Source organism: Rhopalosiphum padi, chromosome 4 (genome assembly GCF_020882245.1).
Source record: "Rhopalosiphum padi isolate XX-2018 chromosome 4, ASM2088224v1, whole genome shotgun sequence".
Classification (NCBI taxonomy): domain Eukaryota; kingdom Metazoa; phylum Arthropoda; class Insecta; order Hemiptera; family Aphididae; genus Rhopalosiphum; species Rhopalosiphum padi.
Genome location: NC_083600.1, coordinates 37481093 through 37503336, shown reverse-complemented (window position 1 = coordinate 37503336; position 22244 = coordinate 37481093). Strand labels below are relative to the sequence as shown.

The 22244-nt window shown below is 28.4% G+C and overlaps 4 protein-coding genes across 9 annotated transcripts; 3 read left to right on the top strand and 1 right to left on the bottom strand.

Annotated features, from left to right (window-relative positions):
- The first annotated feature begins 4814 nt into the window (after positions 1-4814).
- LOC132930426 (cuticle protein 5-like) lies at positions 4815-6610 on the top strand. The gene is made up of 3 exons (XM_060996297.1): positions 4815-4973; positions 5938-6025; positions 6167-6610. The coding sequence occupies exons 1-3, from the start codon at positions 4953-4955 to the stop codon at positions 6502-6504; spliced, it is 447 nt and encodes a 148-aa protein (XP_060852280.1). The 5' UTR covers positions 4815-4952; the 3' UTR covers positions 6505-6610.
- A 2357-nt stretch (positions 6611-8967) lies between these two features.
- Positions 8968-16058, top strand: LOC132928240 (ubiquitin-protein ligase E3A). Of its 4 annotated transcripts, none has more exons than XM_060992774.1 (14): positions 8968-9591; positions 9654-9860; positions 11377-12049; positions 12724-12950; positions 13020-13215; positions 13286-13635; positions 13897-14088; positions 14147-14461; positions 14530-14674; positions 14760-14974; positions 15043-15210; positions 15275-15430; positions 15485-15702; positions 15786-16058. In XM_060992774.1, the coding sequence occupies exons 2-14, from the start codon at positions 9753-9755 to the stop codon at positions 15904-15906; spliced, it is 3084 nt and encodes a 1027-aa protein (XP_060848757.1). In that variant the 5' UTR covers positions 8968-9591; positions 9654-9752; the 3' UTR covers positions 15907-16058. The 4 variants fall into 4 exon arrangements, with proteins under 4 accessions (XP_060848757.1, XP_060848755.1, XP_060848758.1 ...); XM_060992772.1 differs by having other exon boundaries at positions 8969-9591; positions 9657-9860; XM_060992775.1 differs by lacking the exon at positions 8968-9591 and adding an exon at positions 10559-10666 and having other exon boundaries at positions 9721-9860.
- Positions 16059-16249: 191 nt separating this feature from the next.
- Positions 16250-17764, bottom strand: LOC132928241 (endoplasmic reticulum resident protein 29). The gene is made up of 3 exons (XM_060992777.1): positions 17478-17764; positions 17191-17366; positions 16250-17127 (listed from the first exon to the last, which is right to left on the bottom strand). Exons 1-3 carry the CDS (start codon positions 17598-17600, stop codon positions 16662-16664), a joined length of 765 nt encoding a protein of 254 aa, XP_060848760.1. The 5' UTR covers positions 17601-17764; the 3' UTR covers positions 16250-16661.
- Positions 17765-17850: 86 nt separating this feature from the next.
- LOC132928242 (uncharacterized) lies at positions 17851-20922 on the top strand. 3 transcript variants are annotated; one of them, XM_060992779.1, is made up of 4 exons: positions 17851-18010; positions 18133-18273; positions 18918-19050; positions 19717-20922. In XM_060992779.1, the coding sequence occupies exons 2-4, from the start codon at positions 18144-18146 to the stop codon at positions 20039-20041; spliced, it is 588 nt and encodes a 195-aa protein (XP_060848762.1). In that variant the 5' UTR covers positions 17851-18010; positions 18133-18143; the 3' UTR covers positions 20042-20922. The 3 variants fall into 3 exon arrangements, with proteins under 3 accessions (XP_060848762.1, XP_060848761.1, XP_060848763.1); XM_060992778.1 differs by having other exon boundaries at positions 17857-18074; XM_060992780.1 differs by having other exon boundaries at positions 17873-17960.
- Positions 20923-22244: the final 1322 nt, after the last annotated feature.

Sequence of the window (22244 nt, the reverse complement as noted above, 5' to 3'; positions counted from 1 at the left end):
ACCTACTTTTGATTGTACTAAAGAAACGCATATAACATAACAAATGGTAATGCTCAGAAATTCTAAAGAGCTGAGAGGTTTCAAAATATTTTTTACGCTTATAAAGTGATGACTGGTGAGATTGAATTTTCAAAAGATCTCATTTTAATGTAATTCCATGTACTGACACTAAAAAACTTTACAAAATCAATATTTTTAAATACAATGTTTAAAAGTATTAAACTCGATGGAAATGATACCGCAAAAATGGTATCAACAATAAATTTAATTAATAAACTTTTTAATTAAATTATTTATTAAAAATAAAGATACCAACTTATTTCTACTGCTATAGTAAGAGTCAGATTAAAATATATTTCATGGTAACAAAAAAAGATTTAAGTATGCCACTTTAATATTATTAATGTACATTTTTCATACCATGATGTCATATAATAATTATTCTAACAATTTGATTAAATGTTTTTGAAAAAATTATTGATTAGTTTTTTTTTTTCATTTATACTAATCGTTTGTCGTTTCAAATTGATTCAACGCGGATTTTCAAGTTATTTTGTATAAATTAACTATGAAATACAATTTTACTAAAACTTCATTATTATAAACGGTCTTATACGAATATATAACAAACTTTAATATAACTCATTCTTGTAAAATTGAGACGCTAACACAAACTTCCATTTTTAAACTACGTTTATTATAATATACTGGATTTTCGTATTTGTAACTCGCAGAGACTTGAGTCGGGAAAAGTGAAATTTGGTTCAGGAGTAAATCGAAAAATTTCCTTGTTGAAAAACGTGTCTGATTAAATATCAGTCTTAACTAGTGTAAATCAATACTTGACTAACTAATTATCGCATAGTGTATCGGATACTTCAATTTGTTGCTTGTCTCGTCCGTTTTTGTAAGAACACATCTTAAAATTTTAAATATGAAATCGGATCGGTCACCCATTATGGCACTACATACGTACCACCTATTAAATACCTACCATTGTACCAATCAGACATCTATCTGTTTTGAGTACGCGAGGTATTTATACAGTTTAGTTCGTAGATTTTATGGCTAAATTTCACCCGATTACACGCCTAATTTATTAAGTCCAATAAAATGGCTAAGGAAATAAGTTATTTTTTACAGATAATCTCAAAAACTACCAAATAGATTCGAACGAGGTTTTTTCAATTTAAAGAATACATATAAGGGTTCAAACCCCCCTGAAATGTATGGTTGGTACGGGAATTGATTTTGATTGTATAATTTATTGGAATTTAAGAATGGAAATTTTTTTAACCCTTCCCCCTCCCCTACCGGAAATTAATTTCTATATACGCCAATGACGGAACAAGTTTGAAACATAGTTATATTATGGGCCCACTTCATATTATTCAGAGATAAAATAGAAATATACTAGTGACGCCATCTGTACAGAAAACTAAACTAAAAAATAAATATAATAATTATTTATAAAATATAAAAAGCAGACGGCAGTAACCAGTTTTAATATTTATTATTCAAATATACATCAAAAATCAATGTATTTTAATACCGTTAATAACAAGTGCTATGCTACTTTGTCCATCTGCCAAAGACATATGGCCCATTTCGGTTAAATTAGTTTACAAAACAAGGTACCGATTTGCCCTTGAAATGATGTAAACTAAAACAAAGATACACCAGTTAGAATACGGAGTATTTTATATTCGTTTAATTTATTCCCGAACGAAATGGATTATATAACAAAATGAATTGTCAATTAAATTAAGTTTAATTTGTTTCAGTTATTTTTAAAATAATAATTATGAAAATTCAAAGTAAATTTATTATTTACTGTTTTAATACGCTGCAGAAAGTGATTTTTAATACATACTAATGAATAAGACGTAATCACACACGTTCAATATTAATAAATGTGAAATTAGTTTATTACTAACAGCTAATCTCAGAAACTATACGGGACTAATTTCAATAATAATAATAATATCAATTGATTCATCGTGATAGGGGGAGTGTTTTTAGGTTCATTTTTTAACACTCTGACGTTACTTTAGGGCGTGACTAACACATACATTTGTTTTTGGTTTGCGAAAATCTAACATTATTTTGTTTATATTATATAGAATTGCAATTGGTTAAAGAAGTAAAATTATTTTTAAAAAAAATTGGCATAGACTAACTAGCCAGCAGATTTTTTTTAAATAAAAGTAAATAATATTTAATTTATTGTTTTTATTTAAATGTACATCAAAAAGATATACACATTGCACATATGTTCGTAACTTAATAGTATTAAATACATTTGAAAATATACCAATTATTATATCCAATCTGCCACAGGCAGTTTGCCCATTTTGGTAGAATTATAGCAAAATTAACAAAACAACGTAAAGCTCGTCCTTTGTCCTATGAAGATTTGCCAATGAACTGAGTTACACTAAAACCAAAATACATCAAAATTGTTATTTATTTTATGTTTGTTAATTTCTTCCCGAGTAAAATCGGGTTATACAACTAGTAATGTTATATACCTAATTTTAATTTTAAAGTACAAACTATTCTAATATTATTTTTATTAAAACAACTACACTTTACAGTATATACTATCATGAATTACTCACTTAAATTCGTAGTATTAAATTTCTTTTTTTTCATAAACCATGAAATGAAATAAATACAGGAAAACATGGAAAATAAAGAACGGTATTGTAAGGTTTTTTTTATAATATATATTTTTATATAAATTATAAATACATGACTTTGTATTTTTGTTAAAATTATGGTGCACAATGTTTTTGAGTAAATTAAATATTTATTATGTGATGTATTCAATTTTATGCAAAAAAATGTTACTTCTTTGAATAAATGGTGTTAAGGCGGTAATAATTTGTGCTGCAACTAATTAAAATAAGCTAAGCACCCCTTTGAGTGTTAGTGAAATATTATTTTATTTTTAAAGCTTAATTATATAATACGCTATTGTTCATAATCATATAAAATATAGGTTTTTTATATTTTTTTTGCATATTAATTTATTGTTATTATTGTGTATTAGTAATAATTTATGTATATATAATATAAGTAAATATTTACTAAAAATGTTTGTTGTCAACAACAAATTTACCTTTGTGATCACATTGAACTATTTGATGTTTTCAAACAGGAAAGCTCTCCTATTATGATTATACAACTCGAATAACTACATTGTTTTTGATCGTTTAAAATTGCTTTTGTTGGGTATTAATAGCTCACGTTAATATAATAATATGCAATAACTTTGTGATAGATAGCTACACAAATAGTATTTTTAATTATATTTTAAATCACATGAGTTATTATAATGTTAATAATAGTATTGCCATATTTATCAAGGAATTATAATATAAAAACTTAAATATCACTCTAATATGTTTTACTACATCTATGATAGATATGCAAATGCTATAAAATATTAAATCCCGAACCCTGATAATAATATACAAATGTGATTGAGTAAAACTATTATATTATACTCCGATATAGTTTAGTACCTATTGGCTTATTATACACTTATACACAAGATATAAACAATAAAACTAAATCTCCGATTTTACTTCACAGACAGCTCTGATCTCATAATGATAAAGTTAAATAATGATATAGGTAATAAAACGCAATAGTTGCAATCATATGAGCATCATCGTAATCATGAAAGTTTAAATGCCGCATGTCAAGATGAGGCGTGAGAACAATATCATATTATCCAGTCATCATGATTGATGTCACATTACATGATAAAGCTTTCGAACTATTAAATATGCATACTTGATAATTTATGTGGATATAAGGAAGCTGATTATCGCCTAAAATCGTTATTCAAACATTTTCTTATTTTTAACGCATTATAGATAAATTAAACCTAATTTTGGTACATATCTAAGGATTAAGTTCCACATCTTCCATACAACACTTTTATATATACTACTAGGACTAGGGTACATTCGTTTTTATTACATTCATTTCTTAAAGATAAATAACTCGTTTTAGATGATGATGACCTCTTCCTTATGTGATTTGTGACTATAAAACTACATTTTGTACACGCAAAGAAATAGTAAAGGTACAAAATGTTTTACCTAGATACCTTGCAAGTAAGAGAGGTTGCCAAAATACACAGCCAGTTTGTAAAAGATGAAAATAATAATATATCTATATAATAATCAATATATTTATATTCTATAATTAAAAAAATGTTTAACCATATGTGACTAAAATATAAAAATAATTATTATTGATTTTTATTGTATTGTATTGTAAATTAAAACACTTATAATATATTAATTTATTGTAAAAATAAAAAAACCTTAAATACTTTATTACAATATTAATAATTAAAACAATCACTGAAAACAAAAAATAAATATATTACAAAAATTAAACAAAATGTTTTAAATTTTTAAATATTTCATGAAATATTCACTCATATATTATAATGTTATGAAACACCAATGCGTTAAATACCAATATATGTCCGGCAACGCCTAATTTTGAACCTGTGTGTTTATATTTATTAATTATAATTTATAAAATATTACGTTTATTTTTAAGTGCAAACAAGTGCCCAGTTCATTCCACATGGTCAAGGACCAAGGTCACTGTCACCTCGACTAACCGTTTAGTTGATACGTTATGCACTCTCTAGTCTCCACCTGATATATATATATATATATATATATATATATATTATAATATACGTACAATCCGGATTTTATACTTTTGGTTAGACAACGCCCTAGCAGGCGCCCAGATACCCACCCCAGGGCAGTTAGGTATCTACCGGCTGTATATATAAAAGACCACGATACCCGGCATCGGCATCACACTACATCTCACTTATCAAGTGTATACATTGACCACAGGTTGAAGTTTGCAGATTCGTTGTAAGCAACACAAGAAGAAATCACCTAACCGAAATGGCTTCTTTCAAATATCTGGTAAGTGAATTAACAACATAAAATTTCAGCACAGGTTTTATTCTTATAATTTGTGCAAATGATAAATTATTATTTTTCTAATGCAAATTCCCTGGTCAACTATTCGGTTGATATATAATATTTTTCAAAAAGTCTTAACTCTCGTAAAATGACATACAGTATACCGTCACACCGATAAATTATAATTCACCTTAATGGCTTAGTATAATTTCCAACGCTTCGATCGAACACCCCACGAGAGCTATATATACAACGAATCGGAGGCTTATAAATTTAAATACAATTATTAGATATTATATTTCAACAATATTATTTTAAACGTCATTCGATGTTGTCTAAACGCGTATAATTAATTATTATTCTTTACGTAACATAACACATAAATATTTCAATTAATTTTTTGGGCCTATTTACTATAATGTAATATATTCGGCATTATATAATGTGACTGTGCGTTTATTATTATACGATTAAAAATTAAAAATAAGTTGTCAAAATACCGAACGACCATCAAAAAATTCTCAAAACGCATAGGTACACAACTTGAATCAACTCGCTCCTGTTAGTATGGAAAACATCAATATTTAAACGTGTGGTATACGAATCTACGATATATACGACTATACGAGTATATATAAATATATATTATGAAAGTTATAATTTTTCATTCACGCTGAAAATTTATATAGACAATAAAATATTTTCAAGCCATGCACGATTATTTACCTTTAATGTGAACTATTATTATATTCTACTGTCTTATTTTACCCACTTGTACAGATGTATATTTTTAATTTAATTGAAAAAAACAGTTTATTAAAAATTGAAACAAAAATGACTAAATATATATCACATTTTAATTTGTGATGAATACTCTACACTGTATTTATTTTACTCATGACTTCAAATACAAATTATTCGTGATCATTTTTATTTATTACTATTATATTGTTACTCTGTACAGATATTCTTCACCTTGGTCGTGTACTCCGTTACTGCTGAAGAAGGAGTAAGAGCAAAGAAACATGCTTACATCGCCGCTGCCCCAGCTCGTAAGTAGCTATTATAACTACCAATAATATAATCTATAATACATGAATGTACTTCTAGTTTCTAGAAAATTAAATTTTACCAAATTCCAAATAGTTCCTGTAAATACAATGGAATGACGTTAATCGATTTTTTTTCCACAGCGGTTTTGGGTTACTCTGTCTCAGCCCCTGGATCGTTCTCATATGCATACTCTGGTTACACCGGCTACCCGTACAACTATCCAGTAGCAGCAGCTACTCCATACCATGTACCCGCCGCATACCCAGCAGCAGTGTACCCAGCCACGACATATGCCGCCCACGCATATCCAGCCTACGCCGAAGATGACGGCCAATACTGGCCAGGCAAATACGAAAAGGTCGAAGTTCCAGCTTACAAGGCTGTTTACCCGAGCTATTCCGAAGATGACGGCCAATACTGGCCAGGTAAATACGAAAAGGTCGACGCTTCAGCTTACAAAGCCGAACACCACTACTGAAGACTCTCACAACAATGATTCAACATCACAACCTTCCGCGGGCAAAAAACTCGTAGTCTTTTTCTTTTTCAACTTTTAATAATAAAAACGTGATCTACATTTTTCATTAACTGATTTTTTTGTGATACTTTACCTCTCTCTCCAGGTTGTGAAATCCTAAACTCTAAAGCATTACAATTTACAATGATAGGTATTATAATATTATTATTTCACCTATTATACGGTTTATGTTAATACCTACACTTAATATAGCTTCTTTAACATTTTAACAATCCTCCTCAAATAGCCCACTCTAAAAAATATATCAATTGGCACGGCACAAGTCCGTACTACAATAAATCATCAAAAAAGTTCGTAGATTCGAATACACGAACAAATTGAAAATGAGTGTAAGTTAAAAACTTTCATAACTTTAGTGAATAATTTTTTCCATTACTACGAAGAAATTAAATAAACAAAATATATGAAATTAATTTTGTTAGTTATTAGACACTAATGGACTATATTTTTAGGTCTATAAATTGAAAATGTGCACATAGATATAATAGTAATAATAATAATTAGGTACAATATATAATATAAAATTTATTAACACAATAATATAAATTATAATTGGCTGTCATATAGTATGCGGTCTACCGGCAAACAGGTTCTACCGGCCACTGTAGGATGCGGTCTACCTGCGGTTTTTACATAGGCTTAAGTTTATTTTTAATAGATAAACTTTAATCTTTTTCTTCGGTCAATACTTTATCTTTATTGCCTTATACACAGATAACAATACTTCGACATTTTGTAAAAGTATGGACTATGGGCTCAATAGCTCAGTACGTCATTTATTGCGCGACACAATTTATATTTTACACATTCAATGATATGTTGGCAAAAGATTTTTATAAACAATTTTATACTTATTACTATTTTTTATTTTTTTATTAAAAATTAGTTTGTCAAAAAAATTGTTGTCAATGAGTATAAATAAATTTAACGTAATACGTATAATACAATGATATATATTATTGCAGATATCTCATGGAAACATGGTGGCGTGGCATAAATAAATCAGATTTATATAATGCATTTTTGAGAGATCTGGCGGAAGTTTTTGTATAACATATACATATTACATTATATTTATTTATACTCATTGACAACAATTTTTTTGACAAACTAATTTTTAACTATTACTGCTACAATAATTATACTTTAATATTATGATATAATTTTTAATTTATTTATTTGCGGTAGACCGCATACTATATTCGTAAATCGCATACTATAATATCTGTAGTCAATTCAAAAAGGAATAATAAGACAATATTATGTTATTATATTGCATTTGTTTGCTTAATTCGGCCAACACGACAATGGCCAATGACTGGCCAATTGATCATTGACAATGAATATATTTTACACGTATTATAGACATATATTATAGGTATATTAACTAATATTGAGTAATATGAATTGCATTGCACCACCAGTCGATCACTCAATCACTCATCTTGACCCGGTTGTTTGAAAAATACATTTTTATACTATCAATTTCACACTCCATAATCTTATCAAGTTATTAAACTTACTACAAAAACGTAGTCAAACACTCATAACTCGCTTAAAAATTAAAATATTATAAAAACTCTATGAACAAACACAGATAGATAATATGTTATACTTTGTACGTTTGTCGGAGACAACACGTTTAAGGGTGAAAATTAAAAAGCCCTCGCTGGCTCATCTCTTTACATCGCCAATATAATTATGTAACTGTTATTATTATATTTTGAATGTCTTGCCAATTACCCGCATGTGTTTAGTGCGTCTTACTAACGCGTATATCAAACGTTCAAAAATATCAAACTTAAAATTAAAAATATTTATCCGTGTTCTCTGGTTGACTTTTTACGACATTTTAGTTTTTAAACAAGATATGAGCGAGTAAAATATTGAAATTTAAAAAACTATCATAAGGAACTCGTTTTAAAATCAAATTATCGTGAAAAACTTAAAAACCAATAAAAGTACACAATATACACAATGTTCTTGGCTTTAAATTTGCTAATAAGTCAATATTCATTCTAATATTAAACCAAACAACACGGATTAATTATTGGTGCCGCTGAACGCGAATTAGCCGTGTTTTCCACGTGTAAGACAAAGACGACCAAAGTACAAAGTTATGTGGGTGTGACGTCCTCTCCCGACGAATTTAATTTAATTAATTACGACGTTTTGGAATGTTTGCATACCTAGATAACGAATCGTTATCATCCATACCGGAAATGCCGTCGTGATAACGGAGCTTTTTAATACCGCCGCGGGGGGGAATGGAGATGATTTTTTCCGCCACGACTGTCGAACGTCGCGGTTTTCCGCGTCAGCTGCTGTCCGCCACCCCTCCACCGCCTACCCAACACCCACCAGACGAAAATCCCGATCCGCCTCCGTCCAGCTTTACCTTCCGCGCTCGGGCGGCTGACTACGTCCTCCCCGCGCTTGTTTGAAATCCGTATCGCGCGTGCGCTTCCCCGCGCTCGTACAGTCGGCACCCATCGTCGTCGTCGTCGTCGAATTATTATTATTATTATTATTATTCTCGGCCTGCGATATTTTTTTCCCACAAACGCAAAACATCTGATACGCATTTTTCTTCTTTGTTTTGCGCGCGTACCGAATGAAAATAAACAAATAGGAAAATGTATTGCGAGCGAGTGAGACGGAGAGAAGAGTGATTACACGCACCACACGCACACGCACTCAGGCGGTCTGCTGACTGCTATCGATTTACTGTATTGTTCGGTTGTTCTCTAGTCTGTAGTCACTAATCGCACTGTCGCAGATTTAGACGAGGGCCAACGACGACGTGGTGTGTCGATCGCGGGCACCCGAAACGTGTGAAACAACGAGAGAGACACGCAGCAATTGTCGTCACGTTCAGAAATTAGTAGATAAATATTAAACATCGTTTGACGTTGACCGGTCATCACTCAGAAATCGTATTGCGAAAATCGAATGGCTCGACCGCCGAATCGCGCCAGTCGTAGACGTACAACAACACGACGATCAGTAAATAATTCGCCGCTTATTGTAAGTGGTGTTGTCGGTGTCCTGTCGATTTTACAGTATTTTTCATTATTATTTTCTGTCAGCAGACACCTTATTCGTGATCGTTTTATCGGCCGGTCGTCTGCTCAGATTTTGCGTTTGAGCAGGTATTGCAACGCCGCTCCCCCGAATCTGATGTCAACATGAAAAGAGACTTGGCCAAGAAATTGATCGAACGTTATTTCTATTTGATCACAGAAGGTTGTGGCAACGGCGATTGTGTTAATGATTACTGTGCATCCAGTAAAAGGGTAAGTAACAATTGTGCTTGCTTCTCTGCGATAATAAATGTATTTCTTTATACATGGCCATTTGTTATAGTCTGATTACAACCATTAAATAAATTGGAAATTAGAATTTGATTTTCAGCAAAACTATAAACTGATGTAGATTCTGTCCTTGAACAGATACCATCCAAATATTTTGCTGACAGTACTATTTTTTTGCCCAGTAATTAAATGTAAATTATAAATGTTAGTTATCTTATACTTATTGTACCTATATAGAATATATTTATAAACATAAGTTTATTATTATTTTAACTGTATCATTTACTATTTAAGTAGCTTTATTAGCTTATGAAAATGTTATTTGATCATAGAGTGATTTTTACAATTTTGATTACCTAATGAGTATTACGATTCATTTTATATCTATTATTAATCAAGCTTATCACAATAAAAAAAAAATGATTCAATCATAACCTTATGAAATGTTAACTTATATATTTGTATCCAAAACCATACTTATTATATAATTGTTTTGTACAACAATAAATTATTTTTTTGTAAATAACAAAAAAAAATTCCTGCTTAGATATCATACATTTTATGTTTATAATAATATATTACATATAAATGTTATGGTTTATAATCTATTAGTAGTTTTATTAAAAAAAAAACCATACTAAGATTATAATTTATTTTATTTTATGTTTTATCATTGTTAGGCTTACTACACATCACAGTAAGTCAGTTAATTTGTGAAACACACATTCGACCAACCTTCTGAATGTATTAGTTCTTCATAGATCATCGGCTAGCTGAATTATCATTAAGTAACTGTTTGGTAAATCTGTATATTTTTAGAATTCTAGTTAGTCTAACATTATTAACTCAACATATTTAATTAATACATGCATGTATAGTAATATAGTAGGAAAAAATTATATGTTGATGTTTTACTCAAATTAAGAATGATAATCTTTTAACAACATCTCTAAACTTAGACCTAAAAATTATTTATTTAAAATACTAATTTTATTTAATTAAAATATTTTTACTAATATTATAAATTTTATTAATAGTCAAACTATCAATTAATTCTATAGTTTTGTATTATACACTGAATATTTTAGTTACTACTTTCTAGTAGTTATGTTTTTAATTTATTATCATTAAAAATATTTTTAAATGTATAAAATATAACTATAAAATAAGTGCTATTCAAATTATGTACACATATTGTATACTTATTATTTTCGGCTAGAAGATATTAAAATTAATCGATTATTCTGTTAGCATTGTGAGTTGTGACTTATAATATGTTATACTATTGTACCTATGAGAGAACTAAAACATATCAAATATACAATAACAATTTCAAAATTATTCCCAAACAATTTTAAATTAGCCTAATTTTTATTGTCAAAAAAAAAAAGTCTTATGCCCAGTCTTATAGGTTTGAAATACATTTTCAATTAAATATATTGTTAACTTAATTGTTATTTATTTATTTGTTTATTTATTAATCAATATTTTTTTTCAGTGTACTAATGTGGTGTCAGCTAATGATGCAGCCGCTATCGCTATTCAATTATTTCGCCTTGATGCAAGACTGTGTGATCAACATCCCATGAAAGTAGCAAGAACCACTAATAACCCATCAGTGTCTGGAAATACTTTACATGACGCCAATACATCATTAGCTTGCTGTAGCAATACCCAAGATACCCTTTGTTTATCACATGATGCTTGTGTACAAACAAATCCATGTACTGTATTCCAAGTAAATCCAGTACATACAACTGACTTATCTAGATCATTATCAGATGCTCAGATTACTCAAACCACTAATACTTGTTCTCAAACAGAAAGTGGTGGTAGTTCATCTTCTTTTAAAATAGTCAGTGCCGAATCTATGACAAAAGAACACGGTTCATTTATTGCACCAATTGAATCTATGGCACAACAACAACAAGGTACATCTACTCAATTTTCTAAAGAAGAAGTTAGTGAAGATGTATTGAAGCATACAGCTGATCATACAAATCCTTGTGAACAAAATAATACTACTAATCATTCAACAAACAAGGATATTTTGGATCATTTGGATGTTGCTTCATTAGAAATACCAGAGTGTGTTTTGCATGAAGTAGAAGACTTAACTTTCATGGAAACTATGAAAAAAACTTTAAAACAAATTGCTTCTATTCAAAATGGTAATTTTGAATATTTTTTTACAAAATAGTATGTATGTATAATAATATTTCAAAGCTCATCTCAATAAATCAGGTCAATGTTTTTTCTTCAAATTTTGATTCATGTTCTTTGTGTGAATTTAAAAAAAAAAAATCATAAATACTACGCAAAAGGTCAACAGACAGTCTTTTAATAGCATAGGCTGGCACAATGTCAGATTATTATTATTATTATATTATTATAAAATTGTATATTGCATATTTGCATTCATATCATCTATCAATACGTTTACTTACCTACTTAATTTAAACAAAATATATAACTAATATTATATATTATTGATTTATTTGCCAATAAGCAACAATTGTTTCATACATTAGACAAAGTGCACATAATTTGATTTGTTTATAAATATTGAAGGTCCTTTCACCACTTGGCTTCAATCCAATACATGCGTTTTAGTTGTTTAGCGTGTTGTTTTACAAATTTTGGCAACAGCAGATATTATATATTTCTTTGTATATGCTTTGTCTTGAATTTAACATTTGCGAAGATAATCCTCCTACCTTTTATCTTATTAGTAATATTATAAATGCCTGTCTGAAATTTCATTCAGTGTATCATGTGTAGAGTCTAAACACTAACATGATGTGTATTTTAAATGTTACAAACTTGTATTGTTTGATGTTTTCAGGTATTAAATATTTGAATGAAACCAATTTGATAGAACTAGCAAGACAACAAAAAGGACCTGATCCGTACAAAGATAACAATGAGTTACTATCTGCTCTGTACCATGTATTCTCAACACCAGAAGCATTGGGGAATAGTTTTATAAAACGCCAATTAAAACAAAAAAAAGATTTGCTTAAAGTTCATAATCATGCTAAGACTTTATCCCCCAGTATGACCAAAGAAAAAGTGAGATTTTAATTTTTATTTAATTTATTAATTTAATTCTAGTATTTAACATAATTTTTACTTAAATAGATACGTGAAATGGAAATTGAAAAAGAATTGGATGATAACTCAATGGATGAAGACGATGAGGTAGAAGGAGAGGAAGTGTATGGCGACAAACAATTAGATGTAGAAGGGTTAGCACGAGCATATAAAAAAATTAATTCCACCATTAACAATGAGTTTTATAAAAATGTTCTTTGTTTAGCCATTAGTTCCTTATGTGGTAAATATCTTAATTTGAAAAACTATATTATTCTCGTTATAAAAATTCACATTTCTTTTCTTTTTTTTAGCAAAAATCACTGTAGAATTACATTATTTTAAGTCAAAATCATTTCCAATCAGTGATAAATATTTAGAGGATGTGTTACATTCGCTTAAAATCATCTATGAAATGCCATGGTTAGATGACTTAGCATTTGTAGAACGTATAGTCCCTAGGCTTGTAGCAGCCACATGTGTACTCCCAGTTGCTGAACAAGCAAAACTTGCAAGATTCTGGAGTGAAATGTCATCCGAAAACACTTTACGGCGAATATTACATTGTCTCCAAGAAGCTATAACGTTCCAACTAATATCTACTGAATATGATGCAACTTTTCAAGATGAGACTGCTGTTGTATTTGCTACAAAAACTATGAAGGTAAATAAAATTACACATTGCTATTATATTGATATTTAAATTATAACTTAAAAGCTTTTGCTACTTCACTTCATCTTTTTTGAATTTGAATTAAGTAAGTATGTTATTATAAGTTTAACATGAGATAACTAAATCCATGTGATTTAAATGATACTGCTTATCTCTAAATTTTCTATTGCACAATGCATAACACAATTTTGGTAAGTATTCTATATTTTTAATTATTACATATATTAATGTCAATAAACTTATGGATTATAGATTTTATACTATGCAAGTATTATGGCTGGTGAATGCGATACAAATGTTGATAATGAAGATATTAAACAGCCTGAAAAAATAGAGAAAAAACCTGAAAATGTAAGGGATGAAAATTTACTGGAAGATATCCTTATTAATTCACATCCAAAGAATAAAATTAATAAAATTGATCCATTAGCTGAAATTTTAAATGTTAGTATGAAATTAAATTTAAATGTTTTGATTTAAGCTGATCAAATATTTGTTATAGATAAATATTTTGGCCTGTCGTGCCCCATTAATTCCTATATCCAAATTTTACAATGAGTTATTGAGTGATGCTCTAGAAATGGATGATGATTATCAAACTTGGAGAGAACATGGCATTGAAAAATTTTCGTATATGTCCCATTCGTTTGTTCTTACCCCATCCACTAAAACTCTTGGGCTGTACTATGATAATCGAATACGAATGTATGAAAATAGACGTTTCTGTCTTATACAAACATTAATAGGTCAGCCTACTCATCCTTACCTCAAACTTAAAGTAAGGAGGGAACATGTTGTCCAGGATGCTCTAGTTGAAGTAAATATAAATAGTATAATGTATTTCAGTTTGCATACATTTATTTATGTTTAATTTTTCTTATTCAGCTTGAAATGGTAGCCATGCAAAATCCGTCGGATCTCAAAAAACAATTGGCGGTTGAATTTGACGGTGAACAAGGTGTTGATGAAGGTGGAGTATCTAAAGAATTCTTCCACCTCATTGTCGAAGAATTATTTAACCCAGACTATGGTAAATATTTGTATAATTATATTTTCTATCATAAATTATAACTTAAAAATAAAAATAACGCCTAATAATTTTTGTATTATTTTAGGCATGTTTGTGATTATGAACTCCGAAAGTGGAAACCCTACTTATTGGTTTAACTCATTCTCATTTGAAACTGCTGCCCAATATTCATTGATTGGCCTCATAGTTGGATTAGCAATTTACAACAATGTCATATTAAACATTAATTTACCAATGGTTGTGTATCGAAAGTTACTAGGTAAACGGTGTACATTCAATGATCTACAGGATTGGAATCAGGTAGAAAATTGTAATGTTTATGCATTATATAGAGTCTAAGATAATATAATTTTTTTTTATTTACAAAGGAATTATACAATGGCTTAAAGAACTTGTTGGATTATGAAGGAGATGATATTGAAGAAATGTTTATGCAGACATTTAGAATTTGCTATAAAGATGCATTTGGTGAAATAGTATATCATGATCTTATAGATAATGGAGATAATATTACTGTAAACCACATAAATAAAAGAGTAAAGATTTGTTAATTTATTATACTATGAATTTGTTCAAAATAATTTTTAATAATAATTTTAGGAATTTGTGGATAAATATGCTGATTTTTTACTCAACGAATCAATCGGAGTTCAGTTCAATGCATTCTACCGTGGATTCCAAAATGTTATGGAAGAATCTCCATTACAATACTTATTCTGGCCTGAAGAACTTGAACAAATAGTGTGTGGCAGTAAAGTAAGATTACATTTCAGTGTTTCTTAAATACCAGTTCTAAAAATAGGCTTTCAGGTATTTGATATGTCTGAGTTAGAAGAAACTACACTTTATGAAGGAGGATATCACAAAGACACAGAAGTTATTAAATTTTTCTGGGAATTTGCCCATGCCTTACCTAGAGCCTCTCAGCAAAAGTTATTACAATTCACAACAGGAAGTGATAGAGTTCCTGTTGGTGGCCTTGGAAAATTAAAACTGACTATTACGAGGAATGGTTCAGATTCTGACAGGTATGCATCAACTATACTACTAATATAGTACAACAGATTCTTCTTTTATACATATTACATTTAAGAAATACCTTATTGTGCAGGCTACCTACCGCGCATACTTGTTTCAACATCCTGTTGCTACCTGAATACAGCAGTAAAGATAAACTTGATGAGCGACTATCAAAAGCTATCAATTATGCTGAAGGGTTTGGTATGATATGAAACCAGTAAGGAAAAAAACACCCACCTATAAATTGTGCTACGTTTTTGAGCGCAATCAAAGTTTTTAGAAATTATAAGTTTGTTTTCAATTCTTGTATAATGTGTATAATAATAAGTTGTATTAATTTTATTAAATTTATGTTGAATTATAACTATGTTGTAGTCATATTTTAAAAAGAACCTGTTATGTTTCAGTAAAGTATTAAGAAAAAAATCAAATCGATAACAATTTTTTAACTTTTGAAGAATTGTTTAAACATTTCAAAGAAATAAATAAAAGAAAAAGTAAATTAGTAATCAAATTTTAATTGCACTGTAGGAAAATTTCAAAAATAAATAAATATTATATTCATAAAAATTTTTATTTTTTATTAACTATTAACATTATAAATTATCATATAAAAATTATGAGTGAATTGTGTTTTATATTGTGAAAAACACACAGGCACGTATACAAAAAAAAAAATTGGGGGGTTTACAAAATTTAGCAATACAAATTGTCCCGCAACATAATAAAACAATATTTTCCTCGTTACTTGAAAATATTTCTGGGGGGTTTGAACCCCCCCCCCTCCTTGTATACGTGCCTGACAACACATGCAAAAATATAAATGCACTTCTCTTGATGTGCATCATTGATCGATGAAGTGATTATAAAAATATGTTCTTTTTTAAAAAAAATAAATAGTTTACAAAAATATCACAACCCCAAAAATACCTCATTTAAAATAAGTGGTCTATCTAACAAAAGAAGTTTACAATTCATCATGTTGTACTTTGAATGACTCCAAAATGTTTAAACGAACACTTAAGTCAGCTTTTTTTTCTTTAGTCATTGAACCCTTAAGCACATTGTTGATGCGAATAGTTTCTGTATGGAAAAACTCGTCACCCTTTTCCAAAGCTTTTCTCATACTCTTCACATACACCTCAGCTGACTTTTGCTTCTGCTTGCCCTCACTGATATCCCACAACTTCTCAGCTCTCAGCAATATTTCTTTACGTTTGTCCACTGATTTTTCCTTGGCAAATTCTGATGCTAAACCATCAAACTTTTCTAATGTACCTGGAAGTCCAATGTACAAAATTTCCTTGCTGTGCTTAACAACAAACTTTTGTAATTTATCCTGATTGAAATCTTCATCATTATATACATACGGCTCTGATTGGCCATTCACAAACAACTTCACGGCTGGGTAATCTTCTTTTGATACACCATACCTTAATAAAAAAAAAATTAATAAGTACACAGTAATTTTTTATCAACAGATAAATCTATCAAACCTGATGGCCAAATCTTCATTGTCTTTATCTCCATAATCTTTTACTGGTACTTCAGCTACAAGCAAATCTTCTACCGATTGATACGCAGAACCTAATTTTACAAACTCTTCATGTTTTTCGCCATATGGATATGAGACATCGAATTTGACGATTGACACTTTAAATTTTGAAAGAACCTAATGACAGAGAAACTGTACCTAAACACTAGTATATAATGGTAAATGCTGTTTAAAAATCAACAACAAATAACAACTCCGCGAAAAATATAACGTTTATAGTCTGTTTACCTTGTCAAAAGTCAACGAGTCTAAGGAAACTACTCCTTTGGATTGTGTAGCACGACACGCGCAAAAACACAACACGAATACCGACAGGGTCTGTAAAAAAGGCATTTTAGCAAGGCAGAACATGGATGGGCGTTCGATTTAAGAATTCTAGACTTAATAGAGTAATAATGTATGTTTCAACGTGTGCTTTATGACTCAATTACATCAAAACATATTATTATTTGAACGTTAACTTACATTGAACAACGGTTGTTACGTCTCGTGCTCACGTTTGACCACGTATAATATAAATAATAATATTATTATCATTATTGCTGTTGTTGTTACCACGCGCCGGTTCAAGACGATCACGGTACCTCTGTGATACGAATCCTTTCGGTGATAACTGTTTAATCAATGATATTACTCGGATAGTCTGATACCATTTGAATTATTGAAATTGAAAATTTGAGAATGCCGCTTGCCATGTGGAATCGACTGAAGGTTTGAATCTGAAGAACTAAATCTACTAAACAACTAAACACAGGATAAAGGTTATTTGGGTAGAACTATCGTGTGTCGTCTGTTTGCGTAGAGCTTTAAAATTTAGAACGTCTTGTGAGTGAGAATGAAAACTGCCAATCCGGCGACAATGATTCTATTTTATTGCTTTCAGACCTTGGCGCCATGTCAGACGATTCGTCGTCCGAAGATGAAATCACAAAGCGAATACTCAAAGACTCAATCGACACTGATTTACTTACCAACGACTTGTACAGCAACAGCCCCAGCAAAAAACAATCAGACAAAATTAAAAGTGAGCATATATTTTGTTTTTTAAAGTAACTATTAGAAACTTTTTGCATGAGATGTGAGCCTACAATTATTTGTTCACTTCAATTCGAAATTATTTTATTAAAAATCTTGGTTTAATCTTATTTTTATGTACAATAAGCAAATATATTGTAAAAAGAAATTAACTTAAAGATTTTATTTCAGCTCATAGTATTTTAGTATAAATTTAGATGTGTTTTTAGTCTGTAATGGTTTGGTGATTGATCTAGTAATAATACATAAAGAATTATCCTGAAAATAGTTTACAAATTTCTCGTATTTTTGATTTTATCCTTTAGAATAATTTTTAAAAAGAATGGTAAAAATGTTCTATAATTTCATTTTTGGATATGCCTGTAGTTTCTGGGCAAATATCTCTTATTTACTATGTATTTTCAAATGTTATTATTATTTTAGACATTTATATCAAGTTATCAATAAAATAATTGTTTTAATTTTCAACACTTTATGATTTCTATTAAAAAAATAAAAATGTATTTAATATACTTATACAACAAATATTCCTGAATCTGCTGATAAGTATCTTAATTAATAAATAAAATAATATAATCAGTTCTGATATTCATACTGTTAATTATATTATAACGTTTGTTATTTTTATTTTAGGTATCAATGTTGTACAAACAAAACCATCTCTTAGGAATGTTATTGAAGATGATGTACATAACCATAATTTTATCAAGGTGACTCCAGAATTTCAAGAATATGTAGCTAAAAGCTTATTCAAACATTTAGAAAGGTAAATAATATAAGATAATACTAGATAATATAATATCTCATGTTATTCCATTAGTATATTGACATAAAAATTAACACGTTTAGTGTTATTAACTATTAGGCATCAAATTAATTTGAAATGAATTTTTATTATTTTGTACACATAGCTAGTGATTTTTTTTTATCATTGGTTTACATAGTTCAATAAATTATTATTAAATATGTGTTTTATACTATTTGACATTTATTAGTATGAGTATGAGTGTAATTACTAATTTTTATTTATTATAAGCCATTTTTATATGAACACACTAGAGTGAATACAAAAAAAAAAAATATGTATGCAGACAACATGTTAGAAAACTAAAAAACCTCCATACTTATATTTAGTACCTACAAGTTTTTAAATTTATTTTGTTAAACTTTTTATGACTTTTTAAGTCATTTTATTATTGGAGTTGCAAAACCATGATTTTGAACAAATTGTTTGGCATACAACTGTCAAAAGAATTGTTGGTGTCTTTGTACCTCTTGTACAATAATTCTTTTAAATTGTATTTAACATCTTGAAAATATTAAATTTGAATCATCTTATTTCTACAGTTTCTCATTGCTATAATTCTTAAATATTATTATTGTTTATTATTAATTATTATGTAATTAGTATTGTATTTCAATGTTTTTTTAGCCAAATAATTGAAAAAAAATCAAAACATAAAAAACACAAAGTTGACAATACTGACGAATCAATAGGTATTCATCTATTCAATGGATCACCCAAATTACTGAACTCTTCATTAGATGAACCCACAATTGCGGTAAAGAGAAAACGTCATATTAAAAATACCAGTGATGATCTCATATTGCAGCGTGCTTCTGAAATGGCAGTGTCACCTGAATGGATATTAAACAAAGGTGCTATTCAAGGTTGGGAAAAAGTAACCAAAGGAAAAATTATGAAAGTTAAAAGTAACCGTGAAGGTACATTTGATATAATCAATGATGAAATTTAGAGGCATATATCATAGTTCCTAGAAAAATATACTAATGTGAATATCCTTTTTAACAAGATACTGTAGTATATTATCGACTATTGTCTATTGTCAATTATTGTACTACCTACTGGCATATTACTACTAACTATTTCTTAAAGGATCTTTTATAGTATGTTTAAACATATGTTACAATAATGTGCTAATATGTTATAGTAGTATACTCCTAACTATATTGTAATTATATAAAAGTAATGACAAATCTACGACTTATTGCTTAAGTCTGAGTTGCACATTAATTTAATGCTCTATTAAAATTCACTTATTTATAAAAACTATACCTATTTGAATTGACCAGAAAAGAATATACATTATGTATTATATATATATAATCTGTATTATACAATTTTTTAAAACTTATTTTAAGAATTGCCAAATTATTCTATACTTTATAATAAGTACATAACCTATGGTTTTTTTTTGTTTTTTTTTTCATCAGTTTAAAACTACAAAAATAGTTTATTTATTTAACAAAAACTGAATTCGTGAGTTTTTTTTTATATGTATAAGTTAAGTCATTTTTTTATTAAACCATGTAATCTTACCCATTACACAATTTTAATATTTAAACTTTTAAAACATGATAACCAGCATTTATTTCATCATATATTTGACAAAAATTACATTGAAATATTATTAATTTCAGCTACTACTACTAAATTTAAAATTACTATTTAATAACGTAAATAAATTTAAAGCGGCTTGAAGGAAATTTGTGTTGTGCAATAATAATTTAACTTCTTCACATAATCACGTGGTTCAGTAAGATGATAGAAATTTTAAATTAGTAATTAGAAGTGTTGAACTTCAGGAAATGTTCTTAATAAAATATTAATAACATACATATGTCGCATGTTTATTTTACAATAAATCATTTCATCTACCAGATTAGGAAATACACTGTGGGTATGATAGTTATTCATACTTGTCAATTTGCATTCTTGTAAACCAATCATGTATATGATACATTTCATTTTAATTGTATTTCTATCTTTTAAGCCAATTATTATGTTAGTTATCTTAAACGTATAAAAAAAATTAATTAATATCTACATGAATCATGACAAATCACGTTTACAATTATCATAAGATTTTGCTTGTTTATTTATTGGATTATGAGTTATGACTATAAGACATAATTCAAATGTTATAAAAACTTGGATTGCTTATTCGTGAGACCTTGGATCAGAGAGAGAAAACAAATAATACGTTGACATCTTCTTAATAGAATCTATGGTCATAAAAAATAATTGGAAAGTATTTTACTCATATGTATCTAAATTTTGCTAATGAATGGAAAATATGGTACATACAATTATTTTTAAATTATAAGTCAGAGAATTCATATCTATATGAATTAAAATTAAATTTATAGGGGAACAGAATAAATTTCTCTTTAGATTCTGAGTACAGTGATAAATACCTATATTAATTTTACAATAATGTGTGTTTTTAATGTTTTTATATTAATTAATTTTTTATGTTTACGCAATAAGTAGTTCAAAAAATTTTTCGATTTCCTATTTTGAAATGGTTTCTGATAGCTAATTGGATTTTTTATTTACTTTAGACTTTTAGAGTTATCAAAATAAAAAATATCCAGTTATTATTCAAAATAATTAGGAAAAACAAACAATAATTTAAAGAAATCTTTACGCTATACTAGTTTTTGATGAAATACTTGAAATTGTCATTAAATGTTTGATATACACATGTTATAAGCTTCTAAATATTTTGAATATATTTTTGGCTATCTTTAATTTGTATTGTTTTTTTTTTTTTTTTTTATAAATGTTGATAAAACAACTTTCGCTGGGTCAAAATACTTGAAAATTTAATACAAGGTTCCTCATAGCTTTATTTAAATCTAAATTTCTAAATGTAACGAGATAGTATAAAGTCTTGAAAATTTTCAAATTATTTTGTAGTTAAAAATCCATAAAAATTGTTCTTTTTATATCTAAAATTTGAAAAATGAATACAATATTTCTCTTACATTTTCATAAAAGTTTGAAATTGAAATTTTAAACTTTTATCGTATAATATTATATTGTGTAGTGTGTACACACAATGACATTTTTTCGACATAAATTGATTGATTGTATTGCCAATACTAGAATAAATTACCTTAATATATCAATATCAAAAAAACTTTCCATAAAAT

What these genes read in the sequence shown, in the direction of transcription:
- LOC132930426 (XM_060996297.1), top strand. Translation starts at nt 4,953, where the DNA reads ATGGCTTCTTTCAAATATCTG. An exon ending in TGGCTTCTTTCAAATATCTG is followed by an intron (nt 4,974 to 5,937) that starts GTAAGTGAATTA and finishes TACTCTGTACAG; the next exon opens with ATATTCTTCACCTTGGTCGT. An exon ending in CATCGCCGCTGCCCCAGCTC is followed by an intron (nt 6,026 to 6,166) that starts GTAAGTAGCTAT and finishes TTTTTTCCACAG; the next exon opens with CGGTTTTGGGTTACTCTGTC.
- LOC132928240 (XM_060992774.1), top strand. Translation starts at nt 9,753, where the DNA reads ATGAAAAGAGACTTGGCCAAGAAATTGATCGAACGTTATTTCTATTTG. An exon ending in AGCCATTAGTTCCTTATGTG is followed by an intron (nt 13,216 to 13,285) that starts GTAAATATCTTA and finishes TCTTTTTTTTAG; the next exon opens with CAAAAATCACTGTAGAATTA. An exon ending in TTGCTACAAAAACTATGAAG is followed by an intron (nt 13,636 to 13,896) that starts GTAAATAAAATT and finishes TATGGATTATAG; the next exon opens with ATTTTATACTATGCAAGTAT.
- LOC132928241 (XM_060992777.1), bottom strand. Translation starts at nt 17,600, where the DNA reads ATGTTCTGCCTTGCTAAAATGCCTTTTTTACAGACCCTGTCGGTATTC. An exon ending in ACTCGTTGACTTTTGACAAG is followed by an intron (nt 17,367 to 17,477) that starts GTAAACAGACTA and finishes CTCTGTCATTAG; the next exon opens with GTTCTTTCAAAATTTAAAGT. An exon ending in AATGAAGATTTGGCCATCAG is followed by an intron (nt 17,128 to 17,190) that starts GTTTGATAGATT and finishes TTTTTTATTAAG; the next exon opens with GTATGGTGTATCAAAAGAAG.
- LOC132928242 (XM_060992779.1), top strand. Translation starts at nt 18,144, where the DNA reads ATGTCAGACGATTCGTCGTCCGAAGATGAAATCACAAAGCGAATACTC. An exon ending in ACAATCAGACAAAATTAAAA is followed by an intron (nt 18,274 to 18,917) that starts GTGAGCATATAT and finishes TTTTTATTTTAG; the next exon opens with GTATCAATGTTGTACAAACA. An exon ending in TTATTCAAACATTTAGAAAG is followed by an intron (nt 19,051 to 19,716) that starts GTAAATAATATA and finishes ATGTTTTTTTAG; the next exon opens with CCAAATAATTGAAAAAAAAT.